Raw genomic sequence first — 15,965 nt, 5'->3', positions numbered from 1 at the left:
CATTCTAACACTTCCTAAGTGTACATGCAACCCTAATAAACCTTGGATCTATGTTTGTCTAAGGTACATGCAAAATATTATTTTCCAAGGTTTATAACCTATCTAGCATGGCATGGGGTACTTTTAAACATAAAAGGACTAGATGAATTACATACCTTTTGTTGATTGTTGATTCCTTGGAGTTTGAGAGCCAAGCACCAATAATGTGAATGCCTCAAATGGAAATCACAAATCACCACAAACTTGGAAAATGTATGAGAGAGTATACTAACACTTAGAAATCGGCCACCACTATTACACACACACTAGGGTGTTATTTCATGCAACATGAGCTTGTTTATATAGTGTGCATGGTTAGGGTGAAACCCTAATAACCCATGTCTTTTCCTTTCCAAGGATCCATGGGTTAAAAGCTCCATGGATCATCCATGGACTTCCATATAAGCTTAGCCCATTAACAAATGAGTATTAGCCCACACCATATAAATATAATAGCCAATGATTTAATTAGTCTTCCTTTTAATCACTAAATTAATTCATAATTAATTCAAGATTAAAACTAATTAAGTAACATGACTTTATATTAATATATTATAACTTATAATATATTAATAAATCGTAAGTATACAATTCTCATAAAATTATCCATAAACAGTTTGGGTGAAGTGCAACCCAAATGGACCATGCCGGGTCGGGTCAAGTATATACCAAATAAGTTATGGACTTAGACACCTTATCCAACAGTCTCCCACTTGGATAAGTCTAATAACTGTATTTGCGTATGTTACTTCAGGAACCAACCAGCAATCGTAGCTCTCGAAAACTCTGTTGAACTATGAAGCACCATTTTAGATAAGTGATCATATAATCCTCTGTTCTCATGATATCAGCCGGACAAATACATGGAACAACGTCGTACTTATTGTCCAGCAGTTTGTTTCCCGATTTCCGATTTGTTTGACAAAGAACTAAATTGAACACATCAATTAGGTTCTGACCGGGCCCGGTACATAGGTCAAAACAAAATCATCGAGGGGCCCAGATATCGCTTCTAATCCTCCAAGGACTAGAAGGAACAGATAAACTTCGACTCATATACTTGTTTCTACTACTTGTTGAATTATACACAAAGGCACGTTTTATAACATCAAGTTATGGATGCGTTTACGTGCAATCAATGCACAACCAACTCATAGGTAACAACTCATATCTCTAGGTTTGAAGACTTATATGATATTACCGTCTCACGATCACTCGAGATAAATTCCATGAAGTGATACAAGTGAGCGTGGGTTAATTCCAATACTCATAACTTATGAGTACTCATGAATGTTGTAGCAACCATTGCTATGTCTAAACACGTTTAGCCATCTACAAACTCGATTCATGACAGTCTTAATTCATACCTACTTCCAACATATGAACGACTGTGGAGTGTTTAAATAACTTAGTCATTCGGAAAGAATAACCTAGCTATTCTGGAAGTCAAAACATGCAAAGTGAAACACAATAATAATCGAATCCAATATGGTCTCAGAACCCTTTTGAATATAAATAAAACCACCTTTTATTTATCACCATATTGATTACACATTATTCATTGTATAATGTTTCAAATAATCAACTTAATACTTGAACAAAAAACAACAGTCGTCCCATGCTCCTAGCATGTACACTTTGTTTTTCTAAACAATAGTTATGCCATACTCCAAGTATGCACACTATGTTTGTCTATGATCTTTACTTTGTGAAATAGATCAATTGAACATGATTCCAATGATGCTCATTTCACAATCCCAAATCCTTATTGTAAATGTAAGAATTCCTAATTCCTACCATTTACCAAAAAAACTGTTAGATTTTAAACTTATATGCACTGATCCTCTCGTAATGATTATGCACAAGGTCACCAAAACCTTGTCATCAGTCATTACAGAGGATTCCAAAGGAGATCAACTCTATGGAAACGAACTCTCATATTCAAAGTACATTGCTTTGAACATCCTTCTTGCATAAAAGTTTCTAACTTTCTCATAGATTCTTAATATCCAACTCCCAATATGGAAAATTTCCATATTCCCATTTTGATTATCATATCTGAACAAGAGCTACCTCTTTTCAGAATATATCCATATGGTCCTTCCAAAATTTAACACTATACTTCCAACTGTCCCTGAGCAACCAATCTTTGGTGAGCCTTAGATAGTCCTCGACAATTGCTTAATCATTTTTAGTCTTATCCAATTCTAGACTTTTCCCTTCTTAATGCTCTGAGCATTTGGAAAATTTAGAAAGGATGAATATTATAGCACATGTGACCGATCCTATACCCGAAGCATATGGGACACGATTCACGATGTCTCACATAAAGACCTGATACTGGATCAGTCTTTTGCTACAATATTTTTTTATTTTCCATGTTTTCAAAAATCGACTATGAAAAGGGATGTCGTGATCATAATCGAATTTGAGAACGCAATATATATAGAATTTCCTTATGTTGAACCATTCCAACATAAAATTCATATATATATCCTTGACTAAAGATGATTAAGAACTCAATCTAAGCTTTTAGAATTGAAATGAAGTATAATTTCCTCTCCCTTAATTATAGCAAAACAACTTTTTCAACCCCTACAACTTTACGAATTGACACTTTTGTTTTCTATAATTAACATTGCTAACTTGCAACACTAAACATAATAATCATGCTCCCACTAACATGATGATTATCAACATAACACTTATGCTCCCACTAGCTCTGACATATTTCCAGAAATCAGCTGGACTTCTGAAATTTAGATTCGTACACCCTTTCTTAGATAGCTCACATGTGTGTCTAAACAATTTCCAGAACTATGAAAAGGGATGCCGTAATCATAGTCTTAATTGTTTAGACCTTTGCCATTTCTCACAAGTCCATGTTAGTGTGCCGGTTAACCACACACGCTCCACTAACGACTTTGAGAATGCAGACATCACAATTGCTATCTACTTAAAATCTTCTTAGTGAAAGCATTTCCTCACCATCATTTTCATGAATCGGAGAGAAACCTTATGACACTTAGATTTATGGTGTATGAGTTCCTATCCATGTGAATTTGTCAAAACCATAATCACAAGACAAGGTTAGTAACAAATTCAGCCTTACATGGATTGAACTTGTTCAATCTTAATTTCTTGTCATCTGGTAGCACAAGGCCCACCAATGCTTCCAAGCTGTTATGCACACAGTTTAGAACTAACAGAACTCATATGCATAGACAACTTAATAGGAACAGACACAGAAACAAGAATTATGTCAACTTAATAGGTTTCAAACCTTTAGTCGTGTGCTAGTGATAAAACTCAGGTTTTACTCTTGATTAAATCTTGAAATCCTTTCAGGATCTTTAAGACTCCCACTGTCCTCTTGACATATAAGTTTCCCTAGTCAAGAACCATTCCTTGACAAAACAAATATTCAAGGGATAGTGCAAATACTTATTAAGATAAACACTTCACACAATTGGTCTTAGTTGGTCTTTGTCTTATCCAAGACATCACAACTTACCAATTTCAAATGTACAAGAGTAGAAAACATTTTACACTACATTTGATAAGTGTTTTAAAGCTTACTTTATGTCACTCAATGTTACAATCTTGGAGTATGACTCTAAGAGTTGTTTTGGAACGAAGTATGACTCATTCTCTTGATTTTAACCATTCCAACAATTCATGACCCCTCTTCTTAGTCATAACAATGCACTAAGATGTCCTTAGAGTATGAATTTGTGATATGGTTTCATAATCATTAAGATGATCATAAAAACATGATACTAAAGTACTCTCCCATCTTTTCAGATTTGAGAAACTTTTATCTCTCTGCCAAATTTGATTCTTCTCATCCGTTCTGCCATACATTGAAACTTTTCCAATGTTACAGAATTATACTTAACCTTATAAGTATAACCATATTTACTAATCTTTAGTAAATCATGACGAATTGATCTTTGTGGTGGACCTTGACCAGCACACTCCCAATGTACCTAATTCCTTAGTCCTTCAATTGACTCACATATGCATGTGATCAATGAATTAGTCTCAATTTTACTAAGATGAAAATTCTCATTCATCATACAATACAACTTGTATGATTCCAAGTTTCTGTCCAACTGAAGCTTCGGTGATGAGAACCTTTCCTCATTTGGTAAATTCAGACACTACCACAAATGAGAGAATCAAACTCATATTTCCAATATTGCTAGAAACATACAAACATCAATTTTCCATAAATGCCATTGTAAGGGGATATAATATAAAATAAACTAAACAAAACTTTTATTTCTTTATTAAAATGCGGAAAAATATTCCTTACAATGCAACTTTAAATGAAAACTATGCTATTACATATTTCTTAGCAATCTATCATAACTTTTAAGTAGTGGCTCAAAAATCCGATCCTCGAACCATGCGATAGAAATCCATCTTCGTGATCAGATTCAACACACTCTTCTTTTAACCTTCCTTTTGCTCGATCCTGCTAAACATCAAGATGCAACCTAGTCACATCATGTAATAAGAATCAACAATTAGGAACTTTAACAAAGTTAGATAGTGGACTTACCTGAAGCCGAGTCAAACATTTTGTCTCTACTTGCTTTCAAATATTTCAGGTATTCAGGGCAGCTTCGCTTCCAATGTCCCTTCTCATGACAGTAAAAACATATAGACTCTTTGGGAATGGTACACGAGACAATCACTGACTTAGCCTTTCCCTTTACCTTTTGGTCAACCGGGTTGACCAAGGCCAATCCCCTTCCATTGGGACGAGAAAGCTTTTCTGGACTTCCAATGTTACCGTTGTCCATGTCCATGGAAGTTTGAGAAATATATTTTCCATCAATATTTGCTTGACCATTGCGCCAAATCATTGCTGATTCAGCAGCAACAAGCAAATAAGAAAGATCTATTAGGGTTATGTCAGGATCTGTCATATGGTAGTCTTTAATAAACTCACTATATGACTCAGGAAGTGACTGAAGAACCCAGTCAACAGCGAACTTCCTTGAAATAACAGCACCCAACATTCTCAACCTGTCTATGTGTGACTTCATTCCTAAGACATGAGTGCACACAGGTCTTCCATCTTTATGTTTCATTTCTAGTAGAGCTTGAGTGATCTTGAACCTTTCAAGTCTTTGGGCTTGTGGGTTAGGGAGAATAAATGGAGGAGTGGGGGGAGTGAAGCATGATGTTGAGGGACATCATCTTCAAGAGGAAAGCTTGTTTCAAGCGATTTGGGAAGATCATAGTTGTCTGAACCAGACATCTACAATGGGAGAAAATCAAGTTAGTTGATTCAAGTCCTTAATATAACACCCAATATGAAATATTAAGGCTAGGACCCAACACAATATTTTATAACTTGGAAGAGGGATGCCGTAATCCAAGCTATAAAATATTTGAAGGTAGGTGAATGACGATTCACCAATTTCCACCATGAAAAACGAAATAATTTATTAGGTTTTAATTGGATTTGAAACTCCTAGATCTTTTGAGATTCATTGAACTTTTCAATGGCATGTTTCAATCTCGATTGTGCCCTTCAGGTTTTGTGACTGGGATGCCAAGGATCACAAAACAAGGTGTGAATAACCATGCAAACTCACTTGGTACCCTTAATATTATCACCTAATCGATGTGCCGGTTAACCACACACGCTCCACCGATCTATGATAAACATTAAGTCACCCTTTGTGATCCTTACTAGTCCAAGTTAGTGTGCCGGTTAACCACACACGCTCCACCAACGACTTGGTAAGGTACAAAGTGTGAATTTCATGGGTTAGCACCATATTCACATTTTCCTAAAGTAACTAAGATTGGGAATTTATAAAAGGTTTAGTTACTTTATAATATTCATTATACTTTTAATGAGAATTTAAAGTCATTGTCCTACCCGTTCGGCTAACGACCCTCCACCGATCAAGGAAGCGGTGGGTGAGAATGGACACCCATTAAGTTGCCATTTTATAGGCAACAACCTTATACCCCCCTTATAGACCGGCTTCGTGAATGAGGCCTACTAACGGTAAAACGACTTGATCTTATACATATATATAATAATTAACCATTAATGTTATAAATAGTATAAGGGTGGAATTTTAACTTTTAAAACTCTAAGGGTTGGAATTAAAGTATATTAAAGTGTGTGTAACTTTACAAATTCCAAAAATTTGAGGGCAAGTTTTGTAACTATCCAAAACTTTTCATTTCATAACTTATGAATTAAAGGTTCATAAAAATGAAGACTCTTCATTTTATGTAACTTATGTGTTTTAAGTGTGTGTTTAAAAGAAGTGACCTTTGGATATCCATAACTTGAGGACAAATTATGGACTCCATTAAAACACACAAATGATCAAGAATTAATCCTAAACAATTCAACAAATAATTCCTATCATCTTCTAAATTCATAAGAACATGAACATGATCATCAAAGTTTCAAGAATTATATGAACACATACAAAGCATGAAATTTTGATATACGCTATTGTAAATGGATTAGAACTACCATTACACCAACTAAAACAAGTTTTAAAACACCAAAACAGTTTAGGGTAATGTTTCCAGTCCATTTCCAGCAGCAAAAGTCGAAAATCTGCATTCTGAGGCTCCTACTTGCCGAGTGCACGAACCTACTCGGCGAGTAGGATGAGTTTACACATGAACTCGGCGAGTCCCCCTATGGACTCGGCGAGTTTATCAGTCAGACAGCAAAAAATCGACTTTTTATCACCATTTTGCATCAAGTATGAAACAAACAAGCCTAGGCTCTGATACCACTGTTGGGTTTTGAGCATTCTAACACTTCCTAAGTGTACATGCAACCCTAATAAACCTTGGATCTATGTTTGTCTAAGGTACATGCAAAATATTATTTTCCAAGGTTTATAACCTATCTAGCATGGCATGGGGTACTTTTAAACATAAAAGGACTAGATGAATTACATACCTTTTGTTGATTGTTGATTCCTTGGAGTTTGAGAGCCAAGCACCAATAATGTGAATGCCTCAAATGGAAATCACAAATCACCACAAACTTGGAAAATGTATGAGAGAGTATACTAACACTTAGAAATCGGCCACCACTATTACACACACACTAGGGTGTTATTTCATGCAACATGAGCTTGTTTATATAGTGTGCATGGTTAGGGTGAAACCCTAATAACCCATGTCTTTTCCTTTCCAAGGATCCATGGGTTAAAAGCTTCATGGATCATCCATGGACTTCCATATAAGCTTAGCCCATTAACAAATGAGTATTAGCCCACACCATATAAATATAATAGCCCATGATTTAATTAGTCTTCCTTTTAATCACTAAATTAATTCATAATTAATTCAAGATTAAAACTAATTAAATAACATGACTTTATATTAATATATTATAACTTATAATATATTAATAAATCGTAAGTATACAATTCTCATAAAATTATCCATAAACAGTTTGGGTGAAGTGCAACCCAAATGGACCATGCCGGGTCGGGTCAAGTATATACCAAATAAGTTATGGATTTAGACACCTTATCCAACAGTAGTATGCTCGGGGTTGTGGTCGTTTTGCTCAGGTGGTCTGGCATGCCGGGGATGGTAAGGAATGATTTCGAGGACGAAATCTAATTTAAGTGGGGGAGAGTTGTAACACCCTGTTCTGAATCGTTTCCCAATTCAGGATGGTGATCAAGGATTGGGTATTAGCAGACTTAGGACCCTTGATGAATTGAGATCTGGACTCATTTGGAGGTGGATGATGCAATTTAGATGATCCAGGTGTTCGGTTTTGTGTTTTGGAGCCAAATGGTATTTTGGTAATATGTTAGCACAAACTTTATTGGAAATTGGATTCTTGTTCGGGAAACTTTACGGTAGGAATGAGTTGATAATAGCATAGAGCTTCTCGTTACCTTTTCGTGGATATAAGGATCGTCGGAATCAAATTTATAGCGAGAAGTTATGGCCTTCGGAGTATTTTAGGGTTTAAGAGGAAACCCTAGTACGCGGGGCTTACATAGGGATTACGCGGGGCGTACTGATGCGAAGTGTAGTACGTTGGGCGTACACTTTTGTATACTTAGCGTACCAAGTGGGAAGGATCGTGAAGCCTCGTCCTCGTACGCTGGGCGTACGAGGAGTACTTTGGGTGTACGAGGGGTGCAAGAAACCCTCATTTTAAATGTGTGTACCCTATTTAAGCATCTTAAGTCTTTAGGGATGGCCTCTTTACCAGCCCCTAAACCTCCTAAAACCCTCAAATTGACCCTTAACCTCCATTAATGTGCATTTGAGCTCTTAAGGAGAATTGGGTGTTGTTTTGCTCATTTTGAAGAGTTTGAAGAAGGATGAAGGTTCATAGCTTGGTGGGGAACTTAGAGATCCACAATCATTCATCACCTTGCAAGCTCTTAGAGGTATCAAGTTCAAATCTTGACTTGTTAAAGCTTAGATCTATTATTGTCTTGATTTTCATGCTCTTGGGTTCCTTTTTGGGTTGATTAATGAATTAAGGTGTTTCAAGGACTTATTCTATTAGATCTGAGTTGTTATGAGGTTCTTAGGCATAAAGGTGCAAGCTTTATGAGGTTTAAGGTCACATGCATGCGTTAAGTTACCTAATAAGTCCTTTTGAGCTTTAAGAGCTTCATTTAGTCATGCATGAACGTAAAGTTAGCAACTTTACGTGATTATCCAGCTCAAGGAAGTCAGATCTATGTTTTGGATCATTGTCTTAATGGATTAAGGAGGAAAAAAATGAGATTGGGCTGAATGGAGGAGTACGCTGGGCGTACAAGCCTGTACACGCAGTGTACAAGCCCTTAAGCCAGTATGCTTAGCGTACTAGCTGAGTACGCCCCGCATACTCAGCATGAATGGATTTCGGTGGTTGGGGTTTGTTCGGGCTATCTTTTGGGCTTAAATGTTTTAGGCCCTGTTGGACCATCAAGTTTTGGATTTAATAATTATTTTGAAAGGCCCACTATGGGATTTGGGCCCAATTTGGAAAATTGGGCCATATTTGGGCCGTGGGTGTTTAATTGGAATTTGGGCTTTTGGATTGTTGAATTGGGCCTTGGCTTTGGACCAAGTTATGAAGAGGGTAAAAAGACCTTTTACCCTAGTTTGGATACTTATTGTGGGTCGGATCCGATTATTGATGGATGATTAACTTGTGATTGATAGCGCGAGGATTCTTGCGGACCAGCAACCAGAGATTCTTTATGTGAGATTCGACAGTGTAAGGTGAGTCTCCTCACTAAGTTTAGCGGGTTGAGGGGACCAATACCAACCCATGGTTTATATGTTAGGATGCTAGATGTCTACGTGACTCTTGCATGTGTTATGTGATGACATGTTTACCGGGCAAGGCCCGATGCCGGGCGGGGCTCGGTGACTGTATGGTATGCTAGTGTCTTTGTGATTATCGCATGTGTTAGTATGATTATATGTTTATATGATTATATGTATCGGGCAGGGCCTGATGTCAGGTGGGGCCTGTGATTGACAGATCTGTAAACCAAGCGGGGCTCGATGTCGGGCGGGGCCCGAAGCCGAGTGGGACTCGATGTCGGGCGGGGGCCCAGTATCTGATTTAGTATGTTTGGTATGTGATATTTTGGGAACTCACTAAGCTTTGTGCTTATGGTTTTCAGTTTATGTTTCAGGTACTTCGGTTTTCAAAGAGCTCGAGATGATTACAGAGCACACATCACATGTTTTCGCATTCTGTGATTTACTCTGATAACGATGATGTATTAATAAAGCTTTGATTACCTTGGTTTATGAAAATGAGATGATGTACTATTTTAGAAATTTTAAAAATGAGAAGTTTTTGGGTCTTATTTTTGGGACGTTACACTTTGATACTTGATTTTTGTGTTTTGACAATTTACATCCTCCTAAGTTTCTACTCCTACTACTAAAACGGTCATTTTTTTTAATCCATTACTGCCACCACAACACACATGTAAAATCCTTGTTAATTCCAAAACATAATAACATATTAGATATTACCTTGTTAGAATAATTTTTATAATAATGTACAAATCCATTTTATTTTAAGGTAATAACAAAATTCCACACCTTTCAAAGTACTAATGTTCTATTGAAATTATTTGTGATTCTTAAAAAAAAATTCAGAAATTAACTGATCCTCATATTTATAACAATACGAATGAAGAATAAACTAGTCAAAATAACTTGACTAGAAATGATGAAAGTTCATTACATTACCTTTCACAGAATGGGAACTTACTGAATGTCGAGAAATATAACACACCTAATTCATCATCATTGTAAACATACGAGGTGCTTAATGATATTTAGACCTCAACCATTATTGTATAAAACAAACGAGATTGGCTTGATAAGTCCTTCAATTCAACTATTATCCGGTATCATAAACAATTGTCAATAGATCTGGAACTGAGACATGCATCAACAGCTTCATTAACCGTGAGGAAAATACAATCAGTTCCAACTTTGTCGACAAACCCTGCTAGTTTTAGCTTGTGAATCACTTTCCATCTTGGATTGGTGATAGCTAACTGCAACAATACAACACAAAACACTTAATGTTATTGTAATATAAGGGCTTGAAATTAATGTGCAAAAATTAAGTTTCTTTAGGTGTTACATGTATGTTTCTTAAAAGGAGTTTCTTGTGAATTTCTTCCAATGCTATAATTCCTGAAGAGTCAATGCTCATGACACCTGAGACATGAGAAGCAGAAGTGATGAGAAAATCAATTTATATAGACCCTAATCACTTACATTATGAGTGACAGGCAATTTTATGGAAACGCTTACTCGACATGTCTAGAATGATTCCATTAGTCGGTTTGTTTCCCTCTTCCTTTTCATTCTCCTTGGTTGCCCATCTAGTAATCCTACCATGAGAACCAAAACACCAAGATGAAACACAACACTTAAACACAAGCGATAAAGTGAAGAGGGAATTGAAGCATGTATTTCTATAGGAAAGTTTCAAATCTTTCATATTACAGATATATGAAATTCCTGTAAAATGAGCGCATCAAGCGGCATCAATACCTTTCTTTAATGGGACTTGCATTTGCAAAACAAAAGGAGCCAGAGTTGAGGCGAATTATGAAAACACCTGGAACATCAAGAACCCCAGGATATTGTGCCTTGTCACAGAAAATGTCTGTTCCTGGAAGCCTTCCTAATTCTTCCATGCCAGGTCTGATGGAATTAAGGATTAATCTTCCAAACGAAACACCAACCTGCATGCATATCATAAACATACTTGATTCTGATGATCACGATTATTTATTATTGTTGGTAGTTTAAAATCCTCACATAATTTTATAAAACCTTTTATGTTAATATTCAAAAGATTCTTTAATCGTGCATGGCTTTGTTATGGATAAACTGGTATTTCTATATCATGGTTTACTTATTAAATTGACATAATAAACAACGTCACTTGAACCCTAATCTTGACACGATCAGCATATAAAATATTGGAGACCTGCTAGCTTGAATCAGATAGTGAGGTTAACTAATTCAGAGATCTAGAACCCAATCATGCATATAATTAATCCACCCAATAATTTTCCAATTGAGACAAAAGTCGTTACGTTCCAGATAAGATTTATAATGCTAATGTGATCTAATATAATACATGACTATTATATAGATAAATATAACACAAGTGGTTCAAGAAAGCTTCAAAATTTGACACGAATGAAATATTTTTATAAGTAGACGGAATATAATTTATATAACTTAAATATTTATAAAGGATATGCACCACAAAATTTATTACTATATTGAAGGTCATCCAGTCATCTTTTTAATCATTATGATTAATAATTGGTGGAAGAAGTTTAAAGAATCTTTAATTGTCCAACTAACACTAATATTGTTTTCAACGTCCCAAAACCAAATCCAGGAATACTGAATTTTAGCCATCAGTTTATTATCCATTTTTGGTAACTCGTTATCCAATAATTAAAGGGGTTGTGATAATTTAATTGCAATATCAAAAAATGTGAAATAGTTCTGAAGAATCTTACAGCAACTAAAAGACCGATCTCGACTGATGCAAATAACACACCAAAGAAAGCCCCAGCGCATGCAAGGAAGTCCATTTTGTCAACTTTCCAAATATGGTAAGCTTCATTGTAATCGATTAATCCAGGAAGTGCAGACAAGATGATCGAAGCAAGTATGGCAAGAGGAGTGTAATATAATAGCTTCGTTAACAATTGTAATGATATGAACACAGTTATCGCCATTACTATATTTGATACTGTAGATTGACACCCTGCGCTAAAATTTACAGCTGTTCGCGAAAATGATCCTGCAACACAAGAAAAAAATGTCAATTCTGATAACACATGGTTTTAAAATGATCAAACATGGCAGTTGAGCAAGTGCAAAAGTTGTTAATTATTTATATATATCGCTATACCAGTGGCAACATAGCAAGAAGACATAGATCCAGCGATGTTCATGCAGCCCATTGCGAGCATTTCCTTGTTACCATCTAGATTATACCCATTAATGGAAGCAAAAGATCGACCAACAGCAACAGCTTCCTGTAAAAAAATTAACAAGTATCAGAAAAATCCATATCCGTACCTTTAATGGAGTCTCTATTATAAAGTAGACAATCACCGTTAAGGCAATAATGGCACAAACGAAACCAATTTTGGCTGTTTCACCGAGGTGTGGACCATTGAACTCCAATTGGCTGACTGAACTTGGATTTAATCCTCCTTTGAAATGCTTAATGATTTTAATCCCATGTTCATCTGCTCTTGTTAAATATACTATCAAAGTGGATAATATGACCGATATAACTGGAGAAATGGCGGGTAACCAGAATAACTTCGTGTTCCTTTTTCCCTGAAATTTGACCAAGTCAATCATTTGATTAGTAGTAAGAAATTAAGTATATATATGACGAATGTTCAGGTAGGAATAAAGCTGATTTACTTACGATAAATCTGGTAATGAGGATGAAAATAAGGAAGGAACATCCAAGAACAAAATTCAAAGGATACCACTGCAAACATGAAAATAGTCTCATATTAATTAAGTTGTAAACGAAATCAAAAATGAAAAATTGAACATGAAGTTGAAGTTGAAGCAATATCGATCATCGTACTGTAGTATGAAATGATTTAGCAACGGCTTCTAAGACAGACAAGACATCAGTTTTAGTAGTAAAATGACTAATCCCGAGTAAACTCTTGAGTTGTTGAAGACCTATAACAATGGCTGCACCTGCCATGAACCCTACAATGGCGGCATGCGATAGAAAATCAATAAGAAAACCTAACCTGCATGCACGCACCCAATGAGTTTGATGATCAGAAACAACAACAAAAAGAAAAAGTTGTATTTTTCTTCATGGATAAATAGTACCTAAGCAATCCAAAAAGTGCTTGAAAACATCCCGCAAAGAACGTGGTTGTGAAAACAAGTTTTCTGTAGGATACAGGATCAACTGTGGGATCAACTAGTTTTGAGATCATCGAAGATATCAGAAGCGACACCACAGCTACTGGACCAATAGCTAATTCTCGAGAAGTCCCCATTACAGAATATATCAAAGGAGGGACAACACTTCCATCTATGAACACATCCAAAACAATCACAATAAGCATATATAAAGTGTTGAAAAAGTAAGAAAAAACTAGATTTGTTAACTTACATAGGCCGTATTGAGGATCTAGATTAGCTAAAGCAGCATAACCAATACTCTGAAAGGAATCAGAGAAAAAGTTTTAGAATAATAATCACTTTTAATGTGTTAATGAGTGGATTATAGGGTGAGAAATATTGAGAAATGTGCCTGAGGAATGCTTAAGCTAGCAAGAGTCAACCCAGCAATCAAGTCCTTCTTGAATTTCGAAGCTTTGTAGTTTCTACCCCAGTCAAGTACAGGAAATACGCAAGTCAAAAGCGCAATGACGTGCGAGGAAAGTGGCTGCTTCTTCGGAGACAATGATGCTGACGAAGGTATACTGTTTCTTTGAGGGCATACGTTCTTTTTTATCATGTCAAACATGTGTTGGCCAAATCCAGGAGGATCTGGTGAATTAAGAACCCATTTGGCACTCTGGTTCTTTAAGTGAAACTCTTGTTCAGTACTCTGCTTTTGCTGAAGATCGGACATGTCAATGCTAAGTGGGTGATGCGCAGCTGGAGTTGGTGAAGCCATTAATGTTTCTTTGAAGTGTTTTGGGTGAACTCTGTATATAAGGAGCTTAGATGATTTTCAGCTCGTTTGATAGGTAGAAGAAGGACCACGACCAAAAGAACATATGGTTTTAGTTAGATGCAATGTTAGGCTTTCATAAACTTCAAATTATTCTGATGGAGACATCTGTATATAATTATATATTCCGAATGAAGGTAAACCCACTACTGTTTTAGTGGTCTACCGACCAGCTTTTAGGCTGCATGCTTGGGCAACAGCTGAAAATAATAATTGTAAGTTTGATTTACCCATGGAACCCCATACTTACAGCTGAATCCAGTTTTGAAGTGAGGGTTGAGCATTAATCGAAAAGTCGACGCTGACCATATCTTTAATTCAATATTGCTGGTTGATATGTGCCACCCTTTTCATACCATTTTTTTTCCACATTATATGGCCATGTCATACTTCATCCTTCATTTTAAAAGAGAAAAAAAAAAGTTTTTTTTTTTTTTAATTTTAAATGACTGTTGACAATCATATGACCTGGCCTCCCTTCATTCACCGGCTTTGCTGATAATGGAAAGGTTAATTAAAATCGATAAATTTGAAAGCCGTGGTTTTGGATTTTGGAAAATACATATAGAACATATGGTTCTAGTTAGATGAAAATACATATAGTATTATTTTGGAAAATACGGTAACGAATAAGGTTTTCTTAATTAGACAATTGGTGAATATGAAGATGAAGGAAGAAATGCTGGTGACTTGTTACGTAAACGAATTTAATTTGATACTATCCACATTGATATCAGTTAAAAATAAATTTGATGATAAAGTTCAGACAATTTTATAATCTTCACTGCTCTCTCTTCGAAAAATTTATGGATCGCCCCCTGAATGTAGAGGAATTAATATTTCAGTAGTAAGTTGAGTATAGAGGCCACAGGTGAAAATCCAATAAAAGGAGTAACAATAGAGGAAGAGATACTAATACAAGAACATATTAGATATTACTTGTTGATATTACAAAAAGAATGATTATTTCATAAATCAGTACCTAAAACCTTCAACAAATAAAAACAACCATGATATATATGTATGTTATAGCAGATTTAGATGATGCCCTCTTTTGTTGTGCGGAAACTCCACTAAGTAAACTCCTAGCCCATTGAGAGTGGCTTTAATCAACATGTAACGACATCATGTTAACTAACACCATTTTGGCTTTCCATCACAATAGTCTTTTGTGAAAAATTTAAGAAATGATTCCCAACTAACAATCCTTGACATATTCTCCCTGAATGGCTTCCCATGGAAATTCATGCCTTATAATTTGTACGTCTTGTTATATATATGTTACATCTTACTTTCTACTATTAAAAGTTAAGCATGTGTCTTCTATTTTGGTTCATTAATTTCTATTCTACTTGTTTTTATAATTGTCGACAACATATATAGTATTTGTCAAGTTAGATAAGATACCTAGATTTGTAGTTTATCTTTTAAGCTTATACACATGTTTACGGATTGTGTGAATTTTCTAATGAAACTTTTGTATAACTAGTCTTTGATAAATTATAACTCTTATAAAAGAAACTACTACATCCTTCTGGAGTGGGAAAGATCTATGATGAAGGAAATATTATAACTATTAGGTGTTGAAAGATTTTAAGTTTTTTTGTTCAACGTTGGTATTTTTAGTTCGCACAAATTGAATGTGTGGATTAAGATTACAACGAAA

General features: G+C 35.5%; 1 protein-coding gene across 1 annotated transcript; it reads right to left on the bottom strand.

The window, feature by feature from the left end:
• Positions 1–10,180: 10,180 nt before the first annotated feature.
• On the bottom strand, positions 10,181–14,452 carry LOC145136489 (low affinity sulfate transporter 3-like). The gene is made up of 12 exons (XM_079070623.1): positions 13,874–14,452; positions 13,733–13,781; positions 13,444–13,651; positions 13,184–13,358; positions 13,016–13,081; positions 12,691–12,921; positions 12,485–12,611; positions 12,087–12,373; positions 11,098–11,291; positions 10,855–10,934; positions 10,682–10,758; positions 10,181–10,592 (listed from the first exon to the last, which is right to left on the bottom strand). Exons 1-12 carry the CDS (start codon positions 14,240–14,242, stop codon positions 10,443–10,445), a joined length of 2,013 nt encoding a protein of 670 aa, XP_078926749.1. The 5' UTR covers positions 14,243–14,452; the 3' UTR covers positions 10,181–10,442.
• Positions 14,453–15,965: the final 1,513 nt, after the last annotated feature.

This window comes from Lactuca virosa, chromosome 9 (assembly GCF_052849685.1).
Source record: "Lactuca virosa cultivar CGN04683 chromosome 9, Lactuca_virosa_CGN04683_v6, whole genome shotgun sequence".
Taxonomy (NCBI): domain Eukaryota; kingdom Viridiplantae; phylum Streptophyta; class Magnoliopsida; order Asterales; family Asteraceae; genus Lactuca; species Lactuca virosa.
The sequence above is the reverse complement of the archived record's forward strand: the minus strand, read 5'-3'. Positions and strand labels throughout refer to the sequence as shown.